Raw genomic sequence first — 19,658 nt, forward strand, 5'->3', positions numbered from 1 at the left:
TTCTTTAAATTAATTATTAATTAGATTTACAGCACAGCGGTCACATTTACCCTTGCACGGTGAATTTCTGCAGTCAAAATGCAGTCATGAATCGCTACACTTGACAAAAAGGGTCAAGTGCCTATTATTGATATTGTCTGAAGTCACTTTCAAACCGGGCAGATTTCTCTTGGGCATCTCAGTGAATCTCCGTGACAAACTTCAAGCCGTTATGAAATCTGTGTGGGTACATGTTTCACCAATAAAAAAAACTCCCATTGTTGTGGATTCCTACAGGCATGACTGGATTTCGCCCACGAAAATCCACTGAACAATTGTAAATGTGGCCGCACCTTAATATTTAGTACTATTATACTACTAAAAGTACCAAAAAAAAATCAGCTTAAGTTAATGGCAACACACAATAAATACATATTTTGTATATTTATAATATATTAGAATGTTTTATTTCACACTACAGTATTTAGAATTTTGCATTATGGTAATGAGAACTGTCACATTGCATTGACTTGGCTTCATTTTCTTTATTCAGAATATAATTTGATATATATGATATATATATATATATATAAAAAAAATCTTTTTTGATTGTGAGGTGAAATAAGACCCCAGGTTTGTGAGATTCATCCACACATCATGGTCTACACTTGAGCCGAATGTGGTTTCTGAATCTCTCGGTGCGACTACGAGAGGATCTCTTTATCAAATCACCATATATCTTGCACATATTAATCTTACCCATCCAGAACCGTCGCTGAAAAGACTTTCAGACACTTACTGTAGACCGGGCGCTGCTTTTCCCATCTGTAAATAAGCAGAAGAGTTACTCTTACCTTCCTCGTCTTCTGTCTGCCTCAAACCCTCATCCTCACGCTAGCATTGGCTCTCCGCTAGCCTTGGCTCTCCGCTAGCATTGGCTCTTCGCTAGCCCTCCTCCTGTCCAAAACAGACGCTAGACACACTGGTCCAGTGGAGGCTGTCCTGTTGTCAGTTCGTCTGTCTCGGCCTGAAGGCCTTTCTACTCTCATACACAACAACATCACGCGCTCAGGACAGCTGCACTCGCTTTCAGACTCAATGACGCACTATACTTCATTATTACTAGAGCACAACTTTATTTCAACTGGTTTCTTTTTTCAATTGTCAAAATAGATAAACAATCTAGACTTGGGTCTTTACAGGTTTGACATGTTACATGCCCTCAGATCTGATAAAGTCTACTCTGTTTATCATTCAGAGATAAACAACACATGTACTGTATGCTCACAATATATAAAAATACACGTTACACTGTCTTCAAATCAAAAAATTAAAAGCCCTCCAAATAATATACTCAAGGCCACAACATATTGCATACTCACAACATATCATTTTGAACTACTCTGACTACAGTGTTTGATAACATAATATTTTTTTCCACTCTCAAAAACGCTCAAAAAAAAGGAAAAAAAGAAAAAACATTCACAAAGGGTTGAGGGTGAGAGAAAAGCACAAAGAAAATCCGAGCGGGTGAAATGCAGCAGTAAGGAATGTACAGTACATACACTAACTAACACACGCTACTCTCGCGCGGCCAACGTTAAACACACACCGCTGCGGAAAGAGCTATAACTGGCAGATCTTGGCCCTCAGTAATCTTTCCTCTCATCTCTCCTCATCACCATCTAACTCTGGATCTGAAGCCTGTTGAACACACACACGGTAAAACATCACAAGTCATCATCCTGTGTTACACTTCTGTGGAGTCTGTGGCTGCGTCCGAATATGCCTGCTTTCATACTGTATAGTAGGCTAAACAACAGTCTGGATTCAGCCGACGGAATCACGGAATCCACTCATTAAAACGGAATTTCCTGTGTGGCACGGAATGTCACGGAATTTGAATAAATAAAAAGGTCAGTGCATTTAAATCAAATCGCGATATAAACTAGTGTCTGTGAATATTAAACCACAAAAACACTATTTAAATATGAGTCCTGCATGTTCTGCGTGTCTAATTTTAGCACACACACACTGAAGCACGCGGTGTTTTCAGCCTCTGACACCTCACTATATGAATGCATGAACTTCATCTCCAGAGTCACTTCACCAGAATTTTACGGTTTCATTTGAGAACAACTATCGTCATATAAACACACAGAGACTCAAAGGTCTTTCCAGCAACCCGCCAAAATAAAAGTTCGGTTTAACTTGAAGAGATTGTGACAGGAATATATTACTGCGGTACAGCAGAATTTAGCTACGTCTCAATGTATTAATAATACTAACACTAACAACAACAACAACAAATAAATACAACTAATTTTCTTCCATTTTTTTTATTTTAACAGTAAAGCTCTGTTGTGCAGCACTTTCTTTGACAAAAAAAAAGTTTGTTTAATTTCATATGATTTAAAGATAAATTAAATTGTTTTATGTCGTAATTTGATTGCCAAAATAATTATAAATAAATATTATTAAATAAATGATAATAATAATAATAATAATAAATGTTGTTGTTTTTATGAATTCAGTTAATTAGATCTGCTTTTAGATTATTAAAATGTAATTAAACCATTAAAATGGAATCCAGAAATCTTAAAACAGAAAACACAGAATTTGTTAAATTAAAACGGAATGAGATTATTTTTTTAAACGTATTTTAATAGGACACTAAAATTGTAACTTTTAATAAAATGTTGTCAAATTGTATAAGTTTCATGATTTAAATTAATTAGACATGCTTTTTGATTACTACAATTTTGTAGTCCAAAAAAATGTAAACGGAAAAAAAACGCAATCCAGAAAAGTAAAAACTAAAAAAAAAAAAAAACAGAATTCAGAAAAATATCAAATGGAATTTGTGAAAAACTAAAAATTATTTCATAGGTTCTTAAGCCTGCCAACAGATGTTCCAATATTAATTGAAAAACAGTAGGTGAAAAGTACCTGAATGATCATATGAACACTTCAGAATCTCATCTGGACACTGGAGAGGATTTGAGAATGGAGGTCACATGATAATGGCAGATGAAGTACGTCCGAATTTAATTCATACTACACACATTCATACTATGTAGAAAATACTTTTTTTGAACAGCCGTGAAGCAAGTTTCAAACCGAATGTAGCACCTACTATACAGTATGTGATTCGGGACGCAGCGTGTGTCGGCGCTGAACTTACCACAGATAAGTGTTAATATCTCCTGGAGTTATACCCGCCGCCTCCTCCACCAGAGCCATATCCACCTGAGCACAACAGTGAGAGGGTCAGGCCAAAACACGGTGAGATATATATATATATATATATACATATCTATACGCTATTTACCTCCGTAAGGTCCTGAGTTCCTTCCTCCGAAGTTATTTCCCTTCATGGGGCCGTAGTTGGACTGCTGTCCTCCGTAATTCCCGAAATCATTGTAGTTTCCTCCTCCTCCTCCTCCACCACCACCACTGCCACCAAAGTTACCTGTGATGAAGGTACAACGGCACAACTAATCTGAATAAGCCACAGTGAATAACCCCCCAACCCCCAACCACCTGTCAAGTGTTTGTCTTTAACGATAATGTACCTCCAAAATTCCTGCCATCATTGTAGTTGTCATATCCTCCAAATCCTCCTCCGCCTTGGTTACCGTATCCAGGACCTCCGCCGTAGCCCCCGCGACCCCCTCCACCGCCAGCACCTCCTCCATAGTTATTATTCCCTGCCGTCGCAAACACAGCACAGACCGGCACTTCAGTGATCATCCTCTCAGTCTGGCTCTCGGGGAAGGTGACTGACTGGTTGACTGGGATAAGTTAGCACTTCATTTGGATTGTGACTTCATTTGCACCACTGATTGTTTTTTTTTTATCACTTCATAAAATATATTATATATAAATATATATATTTTCTTATGCTTTTTCTGGTCAACATTGGTGCAAATCTGGCATAAATTAACAGCAAGTTTTCTGCAAATAAACACGTGTCATGTGTTCAATTTGGACTTTTATTGTTCCTTTGTATTTGGTTATTTCCTGTTTTCAGTTGCCGTTTTGTAGTCATCTTGTAGTTTTGCTGTTGATCATCCCATTATCGTTCCCAGTAGAGCTGGGCGATATGACGATATTATCATTTATCAACAGTGTCTCGCAAGTACGATCAGAAGATCATCGACAATATCGGGAAAAATGACAAATATATTTCACATATTTATTCACATGCAAAAGCACGAGTTCAATATTTTCTATAGATTATTAGTTAGTAGGGTTAGGAATAGAAAATCGATTCCAATTCTGGCATCACATAGGCCTACTTAAGGTCAGGAATCGGGAATTTGTTATAAAATAAAAATTTCAATTTTGCTTATCGATTCCTGTGTGCACATTTTAATGCGATTTTAAGCCACTTTAAAGCAACACTAAGGAACTTTTCCTCTTCGGTCCCCCTACAGGTTGGAAGCGGAATTGTCCATTACCGCTGTCGTAAATAATTTTAATTAAGCGCAAGAAGACGTGAAAGAGAACACTTATTTATCAAAATATCCCCGTAAACACTGTCGGTTTTGTCTTCAGTGAACAAACAGTTGAGAAAGAACAGCAGCAGCCTATACTGGATCCGTGCCTATAGCTAAACCTGCTGCCACCTGTCATTAATGTTAATCAAAGAACAAAAGAAAAGGAAAAGCACTCACTTATATTGACAGAATAACTTTTGTAACTTTAAGTAGCCTGATCTGTGTTTTATTTACCCGACTGCTCTAACGGCAACATGTGTCTGTGTATGCGACTGCGTTTCCTGTCAAACATCATTTATCCTTACTTTCAGAACTTAGTCAAATAATTTTTCTTGATTACACATCTTTATTTGATGTTTTGTATTCCTAAGTTGATGTTGCTATTCATTTTTATGCTTTTTTTTTTTTTCAGACGAAAAAATTAAACCGTATCCTATAAATTCGGAATAGCAGTATTATCTCCCATTTAAAAAATAATTAATTAATTTACTAATTATTTTATTTTGGCCTGCAGTCTAATAAAAGTTCATCAGAACAAAATGGTAGCAGCCTATGCAACAGCAGCTGTTTCTGAATATTAATTTAAATAGTGTACATAATACAAAAAAAAAAAAAAAAAAAAAAAAAAATCACAAAGTATGTCCATTGTAATTAAAATTCTATATGTATACACACATTACAGCTTGAATACAAGTTTTAAAACAGCGCTACACGTTATAATTAAGTAAATTAAACTTATCAACGTGAAATGCATCTAGTCAGGCGATAACGGCAAAAAGAAAGAGAAACATGGGCATCATTCTTATAATCACCAAATTTGGTTCTGTTCAATTGTATTCAATTGTTCTTCTCACGAAACGAAATTCATTTCAAACACAAATTCGATAAGAACAGTGTGGAAATGTTTAGCAACACTAACACAACAGCGAAGCTAATGTTTTATGTTAGTTTAAGCTCAAACTAACCAAAGTAAAACCTTTAACATTTCAATGATTAAATTAAACTAACTGAATCAAAGGCTATCGTTATATAACTCGACATGCATGTTGTGTCCGGCCGCGGGCGGGGCTCGAGTAGACGATATAATCGGATAATATGTTTTTTAAGGCGATTATTGATAAAATATTTGTATTGATATGAAAATAGCCCAGGTGTTTCTAGTTTTCTAGCGTATAAATACACACGTGTTTTCTTTCAGTGTTTTGTCAGTTGTTGTTGCTGGATGTGTTCCTGTTCTTCTCTGTGTTCCTGTTTTTTGGTTGTTCATATTTTGTGTTTTTGTTTCATTTAAGTTACCTTTTTGTTTAGCTCTTTTCACTTATTAAAACCCTTGCACTTTGAGCCACTAGCTTCAGCCTGGCCTTTCCCTGTTTGTTACAACACGTTTTATCAGAGAGTCAGATTTTTTGCTTATTGATCATGTGAGTGTCATGATACTGTCCCCACCAAATCCGTTGTATCCGTCTCCTCCGTATCCACCCCGGCCTCCTCCGTACCCTCCTGTAAAAGATACAGGGTTCAGTGTGTTTAGTGTTATTCACACCTGAGGTCGTGCTCTACACACTCACACACAGGATCAGATGTACAGTATCACATGTCATCTCACCTCTGCCAAAGTTGTCACCTCCGAAGTTTCCTCCTCTGTTCATGAAATTATCCCCACCTCCACCCCCACCGCCACCGCGATCTGAGGACGCATCCGGCACAGCACGTGATATATGATTAACAATAACCACATGCAATGCTTTAAATATTACAGTAACAATTTATCATGAACCTTTCAAAATGTCTATTCTACTTACATCTCTGATTGGATCCAGATTGCATCTCCTGCTTTGGAAGGGCTTTTCTTACTTCACAGTTATGAGAGTTGATTGTGTGATATTTTTGTGCTGATGAAAAGGAAAAAAAGAATATAATCATTTTAAAAAGGCAAAACAGAGATCTGTTTGCTCAGCTACTGTATAAAACCTGTAAGAACGGGTATTTCTTTACGCAACATGGGTAGTTGACACAGCATGTTTGTGAACTTTTATACAGTTATGGCCAAAATTATCAACCTACAAGTCCGATTAAACAATCAAAATATGAAGACAACATTTTAGGCTTTTTAAATAACTTAAATATGAAGAAAGAACAAAACACTAAACTTGGTTAAGGTATTTATCTGACGAAATTATGTGCCAAAAAAAAAACTATTTTTTATTTCACCATGCAAGACAACAACAACAACAAATGCACAGAAACACAGAAAGATCACAGGGAAAAGCTTACACTGACTACAACATCGTGTTATATTTAGCTGATTCTCTCATTTTTGCATGCGTTCATAATTACGGTAACACTTTAGAATAAGGTCTCATTTTATAACATTAGTTAATGTATTAAATAACACGAACTAACAATGAGCAATACATTTGTTAGTATTTATTTAATCTTTGTTAATAAAAATACAGTTCATTGTCATTCATGGCATTCATTAACTAATGCTAACAAATACAACTTTTGATTTTAATAATGCATTAGCAAATACTGAAATTAACATTAATAAATGCTGCAGAAGTGCAGTTCATTATTAGTTAACTAATGAAATGTTATTGTTAAGTGTTTCCATAATATCTTTTTATGACAGCCTGGCCAAAAATTGTGTCACAAATAACACAGTTATCTCCAAGTACAACTACACAAGAGCTCACAAAATCTTTAACACATTTTTAATAATATTTGAATAAAGAGTGATGTCAATTTTCCAAGGCCTACATCACTTTTGGCCACTACTGTACATCAACATGAAGATTTTACCTAAAAATGAATTGAATTTTTAGGGAACATGTTTATTTTAGTGTATTATTGAGTTTTAATTTTAACCACTTTTTTTTGCAACACTTAAATAGTATTTTGCAAAAATTGTAATTAGTACAAATATTCCATGTAATATATCAATCAATGGCAGTTCATATAAGCTGCATAATTACAAAACAATAAGCAAAATGCTGTTTTAATAGTTTTAGATGGGACTAATTTACCCATAAACTATTGATTCTGTCAGTCAGTCAGTGTGTGACTAGCAGATGAAAGTAAATGATTTCCATCTAAACTCACCAACAATTTTATCCACAGTATCATGATCATCGAAGGTGACGAAGCAGAATCCTCTCTTTTTCCCAGTCGAACGCTCCTCCATTATGTCGATGGTCTCGATCTTCCCGAACGGCTCAAAGTACTCTCGGATGTGATACTCCTCTGTGTCTTCCTTGATTCCCCCCACAAAGATCTTCTTCACTGTCAGATGGGCTCCGGGTCTATTAGAGTCCTGCATAATCACAGTACATTCATTTATAGTGGAATCATGATTTCTGAAGGATCATGTGACACCGAAGACTGGAGTAATCGCTGATGTAAATTCAGCTTTGCATCACAGAAATAAAATTATATTTTGAAGTATATTCAAATAGAAAACCATTATTTAAAATTGTAATAATATTTCACAATATTACTGTTTTTTCAGTATTTTTGATCAAATAAATGCAGCCTTGATGAGCAGAAGAGACTTCTGACCGGTACTGTTCATCTTAATTAAAGATATGTTAAAGGGGTCGTATAATGCTTTTTAATGTTGTTCTTTTCCTTTAGTGTGTAATGTACCTGTTCCTGCATATATGAGATCTGTAAAGTTACAAAGCTCATTTTCTCCCACACAGGGATTTATTCTAACATAAACACTGATCCAGACCTGCCTAAAACCCTCGATCCAAGTCCAGATTTACCAAACCTCTGCAAACGTCCACGTCACAGTGTGAAATAATAGCTGTGTGTTTACAGGTGCTTCAGAAGCTGAAGCTCACGATCATGGTAAGGGGCGTCACATTTCTGACATGCTTGAGAAGTCTGGCCAATCATAACGCACTGAGTCTGCTGGCCAATCACAACGCTCTGAGTCTGCTGGCCAATCACAACGCTCTGAGTCTGCTGGCCAATCAGAGCACTCTGAACTGTTCAGGAGGAGGGGCTTTGTATAAATCAGTGAATTTCAGACAGACTGAGAATAGAGGTGCTGCAATAATGTAGTGCGTAAAAAATAATGTGCTTTTTTTAATGTAAACCCTAATGCTCAAAATGATCTTCAATTCAGACTTTCTCTCTCAGAATTCTAATACTTTTTCAAATTGATTTGTCAAATTAATTTGAATGGACAAAATAAAAAAATAAACTTTTGAGAGTAATTAAAACTCAAAAAAGCCTAAAAAACCATAAAGAAACAAAATACAATGCGTTGAGATTTTTTACAGTGCAATTCAGACTTTCTTTCTCAGAGCTGTGAGTTTCTGGCTTTATTTATGGCAATTCAGAGTTTATTTCTTGCGATTTTGAGTCAACATCTTGCAATTCTGAATTTTGAGTTAAACTCGTAACTGCGATAAATAAAGTCTGAACTGTGAAACTCAAAATCACTAGAGATTAAATCTGAAGTGCAAGAAATAAAGTCAGAATTGTATTCGAAACTCACAATTCTGAGAAAGAAAGTCTAAATTGCAAGACATTAACTCATAATTGAGAGAAATTATATACTCCATGTGCAGCTCAATGTTTTAAAGGAGTGGTATAATGCCCTTTTCACAAGATGTAAAATAAGTCTCTGATCTCCCCAAAGTGTGTATATGAAGTTTTAACTCAAAATACCCCACAGATATTTTTATATAGCATGTTAAAATTGTCACTTTTTGAGGGTGAGCAAAAACGCACCGTTTTGTGTCTGTCCCTTTAAATGCAAATGAGTTGATGCTCCCGGCGCAGGGGGCGGAGCTTCAGGAGCTTGTCTCCTTTTACCTCACACAGACTTGCACTGAAAATGTCAATGTTTATGTTCAAACCGGAGTCAGACAATAATGGAGAGACTCAAGAAGAAGTGACAACATGTAGAAGCAACAGGACATTTCTGAATGGTTAGTTGATGAATTTATGTAGCTTATGTGTAGTTATCTTCTAGTCAGTGATTAGCATATTCTGTCATGATAATCTATAAATCACGCTCCCGGGGGAGGGGTTTATGTAAATTTTAGGGTTGGTGATGTCACTATCCCGGGAGGAATGTCGTGTAGTCCCTAAGAGTCGGTTGTTGTAGTCCTTAAAAAACGATTTCTTTAAAGGGTAACTAAACCCTAAACCAACTTTTTTTAGTTAATGATCTGTAAGAATGGGGCTTTATTAGTGCTGTTCACTGATTTGAGTACATTTTTTGACATTTGGGTATAAAGTGTTTTAATTCTACAATATATGGTGTAAAAACGTCTGAGTGCTGCCCTCTTCAGGTTGAACGGTGGCTACTGCAGTTTTTTTTTGTGCATTTTCCTATTGGATGTTTGCGGTACTGCGTGACATAAGCAGGTTCCAGCTCACCACGCCCTTGGTACGAGCTAGAGCTACCACGCATAGTACTGCATCAGTTAGGATAGCTTCAAGTTAGCGTAGATTTATCTGTATTTAGTACAGTGGTCAGGAGGGTACGTAGGTGTAGTGTTGCTGGTTGCAACAGCACTGCTGGACTGCATAGCTTTCCAGCAGACTTGGAAATTAGGCGCCAGTGGTTGCATGCACTTGGCCTGGAAGACCGCGAGTTCCCGCCTAGAGCTCAAGTGTGCAACCTGCATTTTACGCGGGATTGCTTCTCCAACGCAATAGAGGTGGAAATGGGCTTCTCCACACAGCTCGCGCTGAAAAGCGATGCAGTGCCAAACGCTGCTCCTCCTGCATGGACTCCACCACCGCAGCAGCGTCTTGATGTGAGTGATCATATATATATATATATATATTTATATATATATATATATATATATATATATTTTAGGGGTGTGCAAAGCAGCCGGTATTTGTATCTGTATTTGTATTTGTTGAGGGGGGAAAAGTATTTGTATTTGTATTCGAGTAAAATTCAAAATAGGTGTAAAAATCCAGTTTTTTTGCGTTACACTTCTAATTTACGTTATAGTGTAAGTATTCTTTAATTACATCCATTATAATAATTATGGATATGCAATATTGGTTGATGTTTTTCCATAAATCCAGCAATGAACATGTAACAAGGAACGTTACCTACGAACACGTTAATGTTACTCTGTCAACAGCCTATTGTCTAAATTACCGAGCTAACAGAGCTACTAGTGTTGTCACGGTAGGCTACCAACATTTCAGTATTCGGTACCAATACCAGTGAAAATCCACGGTTCTCTGTACCAATTTCGGTACCAAAGCTTAATTTAGATTAAACTTACATATATTAAAGTGTATATCACGGTTACAAAGATGGAAACTAGTATTAAAAACACTTTACAATAAGATTCCATTTGTTAGATAACATTAGATAAAATGACCTAACAATAAACAATAGTTATATACTGTCACAATTATTCTCCTTGGGGTTAATTTAAAAATACATTTTTAAAATTAAAAGTTAACATTATTTATGTTAACATTATTTAATGCACAATGAATGAAGTGAACAAACATGACCAATCAAGTATTTGTATTAAATAACATTCACAAACATGAATTAATGTTGTAAAAATATATTGTTCACTCAATGTGTTTATGTTAGATAACGCATTAAGTAGCCTAATGTTAATGAATGGTATCTTTTTGTAGTGTTACCAAACTATACAGGAGATAAAACGTGTTTTATTTGACTTGACTGTACTTTTATTTAATCCAAAACTGCATTCATATTTAATTTTAAAAGGGCTTTTTAAACCTGCTAAGAGTTATCCAGCCAAGAATAAGCCTAGAACTGCTTTTCTGACGGACTGATATTAATGACATAATGACGGCTTTTTATTTAATTTCTCATCTCCATAAATATATCTAAAGCTAATAAAAGGGCTAGAAATCAATTAATTCTTTGCTGATACTTCCTCGTCATCATGGAGAGCGCAGTTCGCACCGCTTTCTCCTTTCTACAAGCGCTTGCTCTCTCGTGAGTCGTGGGTGGCGTCTGTCGTTGCTATGCAACATGGACATAGGCGCGCCTGGAAAAACGAGCGCGCCGCTCGCTTCTATTATAAGCGCCTACATTTGAAATCTGCACGCGCAAAAAAAAACGCGCTATGTGAACGGCCCCTTATGACAACGTGACATTAGCCTAATCCAAAATTATTTCCATATGTGGCTCTTTCCTCCTTTCTTATCAACAAGTGGATTTACAGCCACCACATCAGCAGCGCCGCCGGTCTCATGAGGAAACGCAGCTTTTTGATATAAAGTTTTTCTTGTTCCCGAATACAAATATTTTTTAAAGTATTTGTTTGAAATAAGTATTCGGAAAAAACACATTATTTGTGCCTTTCCGAATACCGTATTCGGGTTCGGCTCCACCCCTAATATATATATATATATTATATAAATATATAATCACAATTTATGGTTAGGCTAAAGTTAATTCTCTGGGGTCGACAAACGCGCGGGCGCATTTTGCTGGATTTTTCCACATAGCGGCAAAATATGAATATGCCTACAGAGAGCGCGCGCTATTGACATCAACTCGATAAAACTCATCAGATGCATGTACTTTACGTCATCTTGCGACCCTGTGAGTCACTCTCCATTTTAGAGTCTGACAGCAGCTGCCAATCAATCCGTCACTGCGGGTCTCAGGTGCACGCCCCCCCCGCTCAGCCCCGCCCTCGGCTCGTCCCCTCTATCTCCGCTGGGGTCTGCCCACTTTTCCAGCATTTTTCAAATATTGCCAGTGGGTGGAGTCAGGCTCTGACCAGGGGTTTAGTTACCCTTTAAAAGCAAATATCTTCCTTTGCTTTGAAAAGTGAAATCATAATCAACCACACCTTTAAGTGAATGTAACCGTACCTCTCGGGAAACGGCCCGTTTGGGCTCAACGACGCGACCGTCCACTTTGTGTGGCCGAGCTGCCATTGCAGCGTCAACCTCCACACCACAGGAGTACGTCACGAAGCCGAAACCTCGCGAGCGCTTGTTTGCTGGATCTCTCATTACCTGAGAAAAGAAAAAATCAATGATAATATCAGCAATATCAGTGTTTTGTTGCTGTTATTATTAGTGGTATTTCTATAGACCCTTTTTGCACCGACATCACAATTACGTCACGGTGTTCGCTGGAGGCAAAACAAAGGAAAAACTGGAGGCGGCCGATACAAACCAGCACAGATTGGGCTACATAAGGAGATTCACATTTTAGTCACTCCAACTAAGCTCCGCCCACAAAAAACGTCACCATGTTTACTAACTGAAAGGGGGTCTATATGCATTATTAACTCATACACGGAACTGTTGGATGCTTGATTCTGATTGGCTGACAGACATTCTAAGTTGTTGACTCATTAAGCGGGTTAGTAGATTAATTAAGAGGTTTGTATGCGTGAATATCAGCATGACTCATTTTCAATAATTCAAAGGTCCATTGTTAATAAATATATAAAAAAACCCAAAAAACAACACTATGTACAGCAGCTATGTTTCAATCAACCTATTTTTATGCAAATTTCTGAATATTGCATTTAAAATAAAATAAAAAATGCTGTGTGGAAATGCCAAGATGCACATACACAAATACAAATTTTAAAAATGTGCTTGCAAAAACCTGAATTGAGGCAGAATTTTTTTTATCTGATAAGGAGATATAGGCACAAACTGTGATGGAAATGCATTTGCAGAATAAATCCATCTATGTGCAAAAAGAAAAAAAAAGAATCATGTGACTGCCTCAACAGATCATGTGATCAGAAAAATGCTGGAGAGAGAAAGAGAGAGAGAGGGAGGGGGAGAGAGAGAGAGAGAGAGAGAGAGAGGGAGGGAGAGAGAGAGAGAGAGGAAGGGAGGGAGAGAGAGAGAGAGAGAGAGAGAGAGAGAGAGAGAGAGAGGGAGGGAGGGAGGGAGAGAGAGAGAGAGAGAGAGAGAGAGAGGGAGGGAGGGAGAGGGAGGGAGGGAGAGGGAGGGAGGGAGGGAGAGGGAGGGAGGGAGGGAGAGGGAGGGAGGGAGGGAGAGAGAGAGAGAGAGAAAGAGAGAGAGGGGTATGTTTGGATGGACGACAAGGTCTGAACATTTTTAAACATCATTTCTGAAAAAGAAGTGATATTTTGCGCCAATTTCCCAACTTTGGATGGAAACATAGCTAGTGATAGTGTGAGATGGTATTATGGTAATTCAGTGAATGATTACTATATTCATATACCATGGCATGATACTCCAAGATGCTTCGGAGATGAACCTGGTCTTTTTTTTTTCCTTTAATTTTTTTATGTAATTGAAAAAATTGGGATTGCATCTGCTGCAGACACATTTCATGCATTTAGTCACTAAAGCGAAACTGAAAACGGCCACTCACCACACAGTCTGTGAGTTTGCCCCATTGCTCAAAGTGAGCTCGTAAACTGTCCTCTGTGGTCTCGAAACTCAGTCCACCAATAAACAGCTTCCTGAGCTGCTCCGGCTCCTTACTGACTCGACCCTGTTCACATAAAACACAGTTACATATCAGACTTATCTTCAAACCTTTGCCTTTTTACAAATATGCGTCATTAGACAGATACAACTGGCCCTTTATGATGCATAATGCTGTAAAGCTATTAAATTAATTGTTTATAGCTGATAATGTTCACTGAATGTGTGGGTGTTGCTGGTGAATATGAAGATGAAGAGCATGGACTGCATCAGGCCATACTTTTGGCATATTAAGGCTAATTTAATATTCATTAGATTGAGTGAGATAAGCCCACCAATCCCTCCTAATTGGCTGAAAGAGTGGCGTTGAAAGGTGGGCTCTTGTCAGTTAGCCAATTAACTTATCTTACTAAGGCTTGATTCATGAATATTAATTAGAGCACGTGATTGGACAATACAAAAGATCACCTCGCACCGTCATCGTAACCTTGTTAATATTCATTAGCAAACCCTACACCATAGTAAGATATGATATTTCGGCCGGTGGCAGAAGGTTTCAATGGCATTACATCAAAGGAATAGAGTGGCTATGTTGTGTACACGAAGATCAAAGATTACACGCGCATTCTTCCGAGATAAAGCCTAAATTCAGGAGGAGACGGTTGGAAATAAACCGGAGGCTGAGGAGGAGCGTCTAGAACATTCCTTGCCAACGAGTTCACGCGCCATTTTAGATTTCTTTTTCGTGTTTCCTCCATATTGTTAGAGATAATATTACAATTATACATTGAATTCTTGTATCTGTATTTCATACGGTCATGTTTGCAAAACAACAGGCTCAATGTTCCGTTGACGAAAGTCGACAACCCCCTCCCTAACCAAAACATTAGCAGCACGTTAAAAATTGAACCACGAGTTGAACCTGGCACGGGTTTGGTGTTTAAGACAGTAACTGTAACACCAAGAGTCTCGTGTTTCGTTTGAAAATAGTAATATATCCGTCTTAACAGTAACGTTATGCTTTCAGTCTCTGCTCTGCTCTCGGCCACAGACACACGGCTGGGTCAACATGACAGCAGCAGAATGCACCATCAACACCAAAGCACTATAATAAACTCACATAAGATATGTTATATTATGAATTCTCCACACTTCATATGATAACAGGAATATTGATAAATTGGTACCTCCATGCTGCAGTTTTTGCGCCCCCTCGGTCTCTGCACGCCACGCGGAATAAAGCGCTGGTGTAATGACACACTTCGGCCATTAGAGGCGCTGTCGGACACTTCAGTGGCGGTTAATAAACAAAACACCATAGACAGCAAAACACGCGTCTTGCGGAGGAACATTGTAGCCGGAGCTACTTCTCTCTGTTTATGTATATGACGAGTCACGCAGGAACTGGGCTACTCCGCAGCTGTTGGTCTAAAATAGTCCCAATATAAACACTTATTTTAGGCGTATCGTAGTGATTCAGGATAAGAAAAAAACACGGTTTGGAAGATGGATTCATTATATATATTTTGAACAAAAAAAAGTTACTTTAACAATGGCTACTAAATTCTGTAAAAATATATTGCCCATAGTTCATGTTAACTAATGCATTAACTAATCTTAACAAATGAGACTTTGTTGTAAAGTGTTACCATTTTGTTGTTTCAATTTGTGCTGATCCTAATAAATATGTTATGCATTTAAATATAGATATATTTCTATTTAGGCTACATACAGCGACTTTAGCTACAGAAAATAGTTTTTGACATATCTATAAGGCAGTGGACACATGGCCTTAGAAAATATGAAACACACAATATGATACCCACCAAACTAATCATCTATCAGTAGTACTGTTGCCAAATGTTGGCCCTTATAATATATACTTATTAATATAATTTAATTTGAAAGATATACTGATATTAGCAGTTGTTGGATGGATGGATGGATGGATGTATGGATGGATTGGTTGATGGATGGATTGATGGATCGGTGGATAAATCGATAGATGGATGGATTGATTAATTAAAGCTACAATATGTACGATTTTTGTAATAAAATATCCAAAAATCACTTGCACAGTGTGATATATTTCCTGCAGTTGTGTACTTACAATATCCCAATAGTTCCCAAAGATTTTTAATTTCAGAGAAATTCCAGTTTTAAATAATGGCTCGTCCCTGTCCCCCTGTCCCACTTGTCGCCTGTCAATGACGTAATATCCACATTATCCCTGGTTTCCACTCATAGTAACCATGGCGACAGACGTGGACAACTGCGTTACGTCTAGCGCACGCTCACGCTGTTGTTGTTTGGTTCAAACATTATGGACCATGGCAAGCAGACTTTGGGACAAAAGGAGAACTAAAACGAGGATCAATATCAGCAAGGTGTTTTCGAGATGCCGAGAGCTCTGCGTCCGCGACTAACTTCGACTTGACAGAGACGCGCAGAGGTGAGCAAATGTACATAAAACTAATCAATGTTATATAGATCAACATGATGAAATGTTAGAATATGATCAGTATGTTATTCTAATGTTGATCTAGCTTACTGCTAGTCTCATACAGCCAACAAACTAACACACAGAATAACATTATAACTTTCAACACACTCAAATGCAGTTTAGTGTGATAGTGTAGACCAAGTGAAACAGCGCTGCATTACCTCACAAGTTTCATTCGTATAATAGCCGGACCTGTGTGAGTACATTAGTAATTCAACGGACTGACGGACTGATGGATTGATGGATTGATTGATTGATTGATTGATTGATTGATTGATTGATTAGTCAATGAATGGTCAATCAAAGCCATCAAACCAAGTCTGTATGTTAAATGTGATCTAGAAAGGCTGGATAGTGAACATTTTTGGAACACTTGTAATATGATCAGTTGTACTAGTGTCAGTTTCCTGTTTGTAAAAAGTACATCACGTACGAATTAAAACAAATTCTAAATGAGTAGTATTAACATAAAATGATTTTAAAATCTCAGGCAGTGTATACTGTACAGCTTATCTCAGCGTCTGGTCTAGACACTGTTTGTCTCGTTGATGACAGCACAACTGCACTATAATTGAGATGATGCAACTCAAACGCCTGCAACATTGCGGCTGTGACTGTAAACAGGTCCAGTGTCCTCCTGTGGATGTGTGTGTGTATCAACACTGTGACTCATAGCCAATGGTTCAGGAATTACAGTAAATACAGTGAAAACCCAACCAAACAAAGAATTCCCTATAAACCAAACTCTCACTCATCATTTCATTACACTTCCAACTGGTCTAGAGGTGATTTTATTTCAGATAGGTTTCCTCAAGTTTACAGAGAGTTGTTACTTAATAACAACACTAATGTTTCACAAACACAAAGTGTAACAATACTACTTGTTTCCATGTTGTATCTATTTTTAAAACTACAACAAACATAATCTTGTGAAAGGATCTGCCTGTGTTAGCCTTCTTTAAGATAAATGCTGCCTAGTTTGATATTTGATATCAAGGCTTTCTCTTGAAAGCAGTACCTGTTCACTGTCATCCATTGTGTTCATGAGGAATGTATGCAATCTGATGCTGTAATTACTCTTAGAAATTAGAAAGTGAAGGCCTACATTATGCAATAAACCATGTAATCAGGTAGATGTTTCCATTACATCATCCACCAATCAAACCAAAATGTTGTGTGGAGAAAGATGCAGTCAGACTGGTTTTTACACACAGGTTAATCCTCAAAAGGCCATTAATAAAACCATAGTCTAATGTGCCACCTGCTGGCCATCCATGCATTGGCATATTGATCTAATAACAAAAGTAATTTAACATGTAGGCAGCATCCTACTTGTAATAGTTGAATAAATCGACACAAATGGCCTTGGCAAAAAGCTCTCTGGTAGAAGCGTGAATGCAGGGGTGTGTGATGATTTATAGCAGTTTTATGAGATGGTTATAATGTGTGTCATCATTACCACAATGTGACAGATGAAATACTAGCATAATAAAACAGCCACTATCACTTCCAATATTAGAGCTCGTTTATTTATTGGCAGATGTCTGATTCAGATTTATTAGAGAAGCATATTTTGTTACAGTTAAAAGAGGCGACGAAAGGAAGCCTCCCTCTCTCTCTCTCTCTCTCTCTCTCTCTCTCTCTTTATCTGTCTTCACAACACACTGGACTGGTAACCGCATGTTAGTTCCAGATCATTTGTTTCTTAATTAAACATCTAAAAGCTCTTGGACAGGGTGGCATTATGTTCTGCTGAACACTGTGACCTTTAATGAGTCTCTCGGGTCGTTTTATCTAATGTCTGTGGGTGATAATCTGATTTATTCTGATTGTAAACAGTCCATTCAGTGCTATAAAAGTGTCAGTGTCACTCGAGCTGAGAGAAATGCAGCTCAGGTCTCCTGTTCTCCAGCAATAACACTGTTTTAACAGCTGTATCCAGTTGTGAACAATAAAGCGATAGCTGAAGACTTCTCTGTCAGAGGTTTGTACCGAGACACGCGGTTTATCAGTCAAGAAGACGTTCACTGTTTCCAGTCAAGGCCTCAAGACCTGACGACTGCAACGTCATGCAGAAATACTCAAGATGGCAGCAGCTTCAGCATTTAAGCAGTCATTTCATAATATCTTTGTTAAATAATTCACTGTTTTTAATAATGCAAGAATAATTTGAAAATAAATGAAAGACGAACAATAGGCTACAGTTTCATGTAGCAAGCACAGAGTTGAATATTTAATAATGGAAGTCGCGATAGTCTTTTCTTCTGTTGTAACGTTTATCCGAGTGAAAGGTTGCCCTGACCTCGTCATCAGAGAAGAGAAGAGAAGAGAAGAGAAGAGAAGAGAAGAGAAGAGAAGAGAAGAGAAGAGAAGAGAAGAGAAGAGAAGAGAAGAGAAGAGAAGAGAAGAGAAGAGGGGAAGTTATTCTCATTCAAGATTATGAAGAACATGAAGTCAATTTTGATTTCATGGTGACTTAACTTTTGTGCAATCTTATGGACCTATTTGTGTCTTTTTCCGTTTCGCTTGTTTGATAATTTTTTCTGTGTTAATGCCAACTGCATACATTTTGGCACAGGTGTGTATTTTTATTGTAATTTTACTATTTCACCCCCATTTCCTTTCATAAATCTAGTTTGCATACATAAAATACATAAAAAAGGGGTGGTTGATTATGATTTCACTTTTCTAACTTTAGTTAGTGTGTAATGTTGCTGTTTGAGCATAAACAACATCTGCAAAGTTACAACGCTGAAAGTTCAAAGCAAAGGGAGATATTTGCTTTTAAAGAAATCGTTTTTTAAGGACTACAACAAACGGCTGATAGAGGCAACACCACATTCATCCTGGTTAAGTGACATCACCAACCCTAAAATTTACATAAACCCCGCCCCCTGAACACGGTTTATAGATTATCAAGACAGAATATGCTAATCAATGACTAGAAGATAACTACACATATAAGCTACATAAATTCATCAACTAACCATTCAGAAATGTCCTGTTGCTTCTACATGTTTTCACTTCTTCTTGAGTCTCTCCATCATTGTCTCACTCCGGTTTGAACATAAAAGGCTAAAAGTTTTTGAAATGTTCAGCATGTCTGTGTGAGGTAAAAGGACACAAGCTCCTGAAGCTCCGCCCCCTGTGCCGGGAGCAGCAGCTCATTTGCATTTAAAGGGACAGACACAAAACAAGGTGTTTTTGCTCACCCTCAAAAAGTGACGCAATTTTAACATGCTATATAAAAATATCTGTGGGGTTTTTTG

At 37.5% G+C, this 19,658-nt stretch overlaps 1 protein-coding gene across 1 annotated transcript; it reads right to left on the reverse strand.

Moving 5' to 3' along the window:
• Positions 1 to 1,091: 1,091 nt before the first annotated feature.
• Positions 1,092 to 15,195, reverse strand: hnrnpa3 (heterogeneous nuclear ribonucleoprotein A3). Its single transcript, XM_084123386.1, has 11 exons — positions 15,074 to 15,195; positions 13,831 to 13,953; positions 12,336 to 12,482; positions 7,584 to 7,794; positions 6,284 to 6,373; positions 6,088 to 6,168; positions 5,928 to 5,981; positions 3,555 to 3,689; positions 3,311 to 3,451; positions 3,164 to 3,228; positions 1,092 to 1,683 (listed from the first exon to the last, which is right to left on the reverse strand). The coding sequence occupies exons 1-10, from the start codon at positions 15,077 to 15,079 to the stop codon at positions 3,176 to 3,178; spliced, it is 1,041 nt and encodes a 346-aa protein (XP_083979512.1). The 5' UTR covers positions 15,080 to 15,195; the 3' UTR covers positions 1,092 to 1,683; positions 3,164 to 3,175.
• Positions 15,196 to 19,658: the final 4,463 nt, after the last annotated feature.

The sequence above is a fragment of the Abramis brama genome (genome assembly GCF_963993115.1).
Source record: "Abramis brama genome assembly, chromosome: 8".
Classification (NCBI taxonomy): Eukaryota; Metazoa; Chordata; class Actinopteri; order Cypriniformes; family Leuciscidae; genus Abramis; species Abramis brama.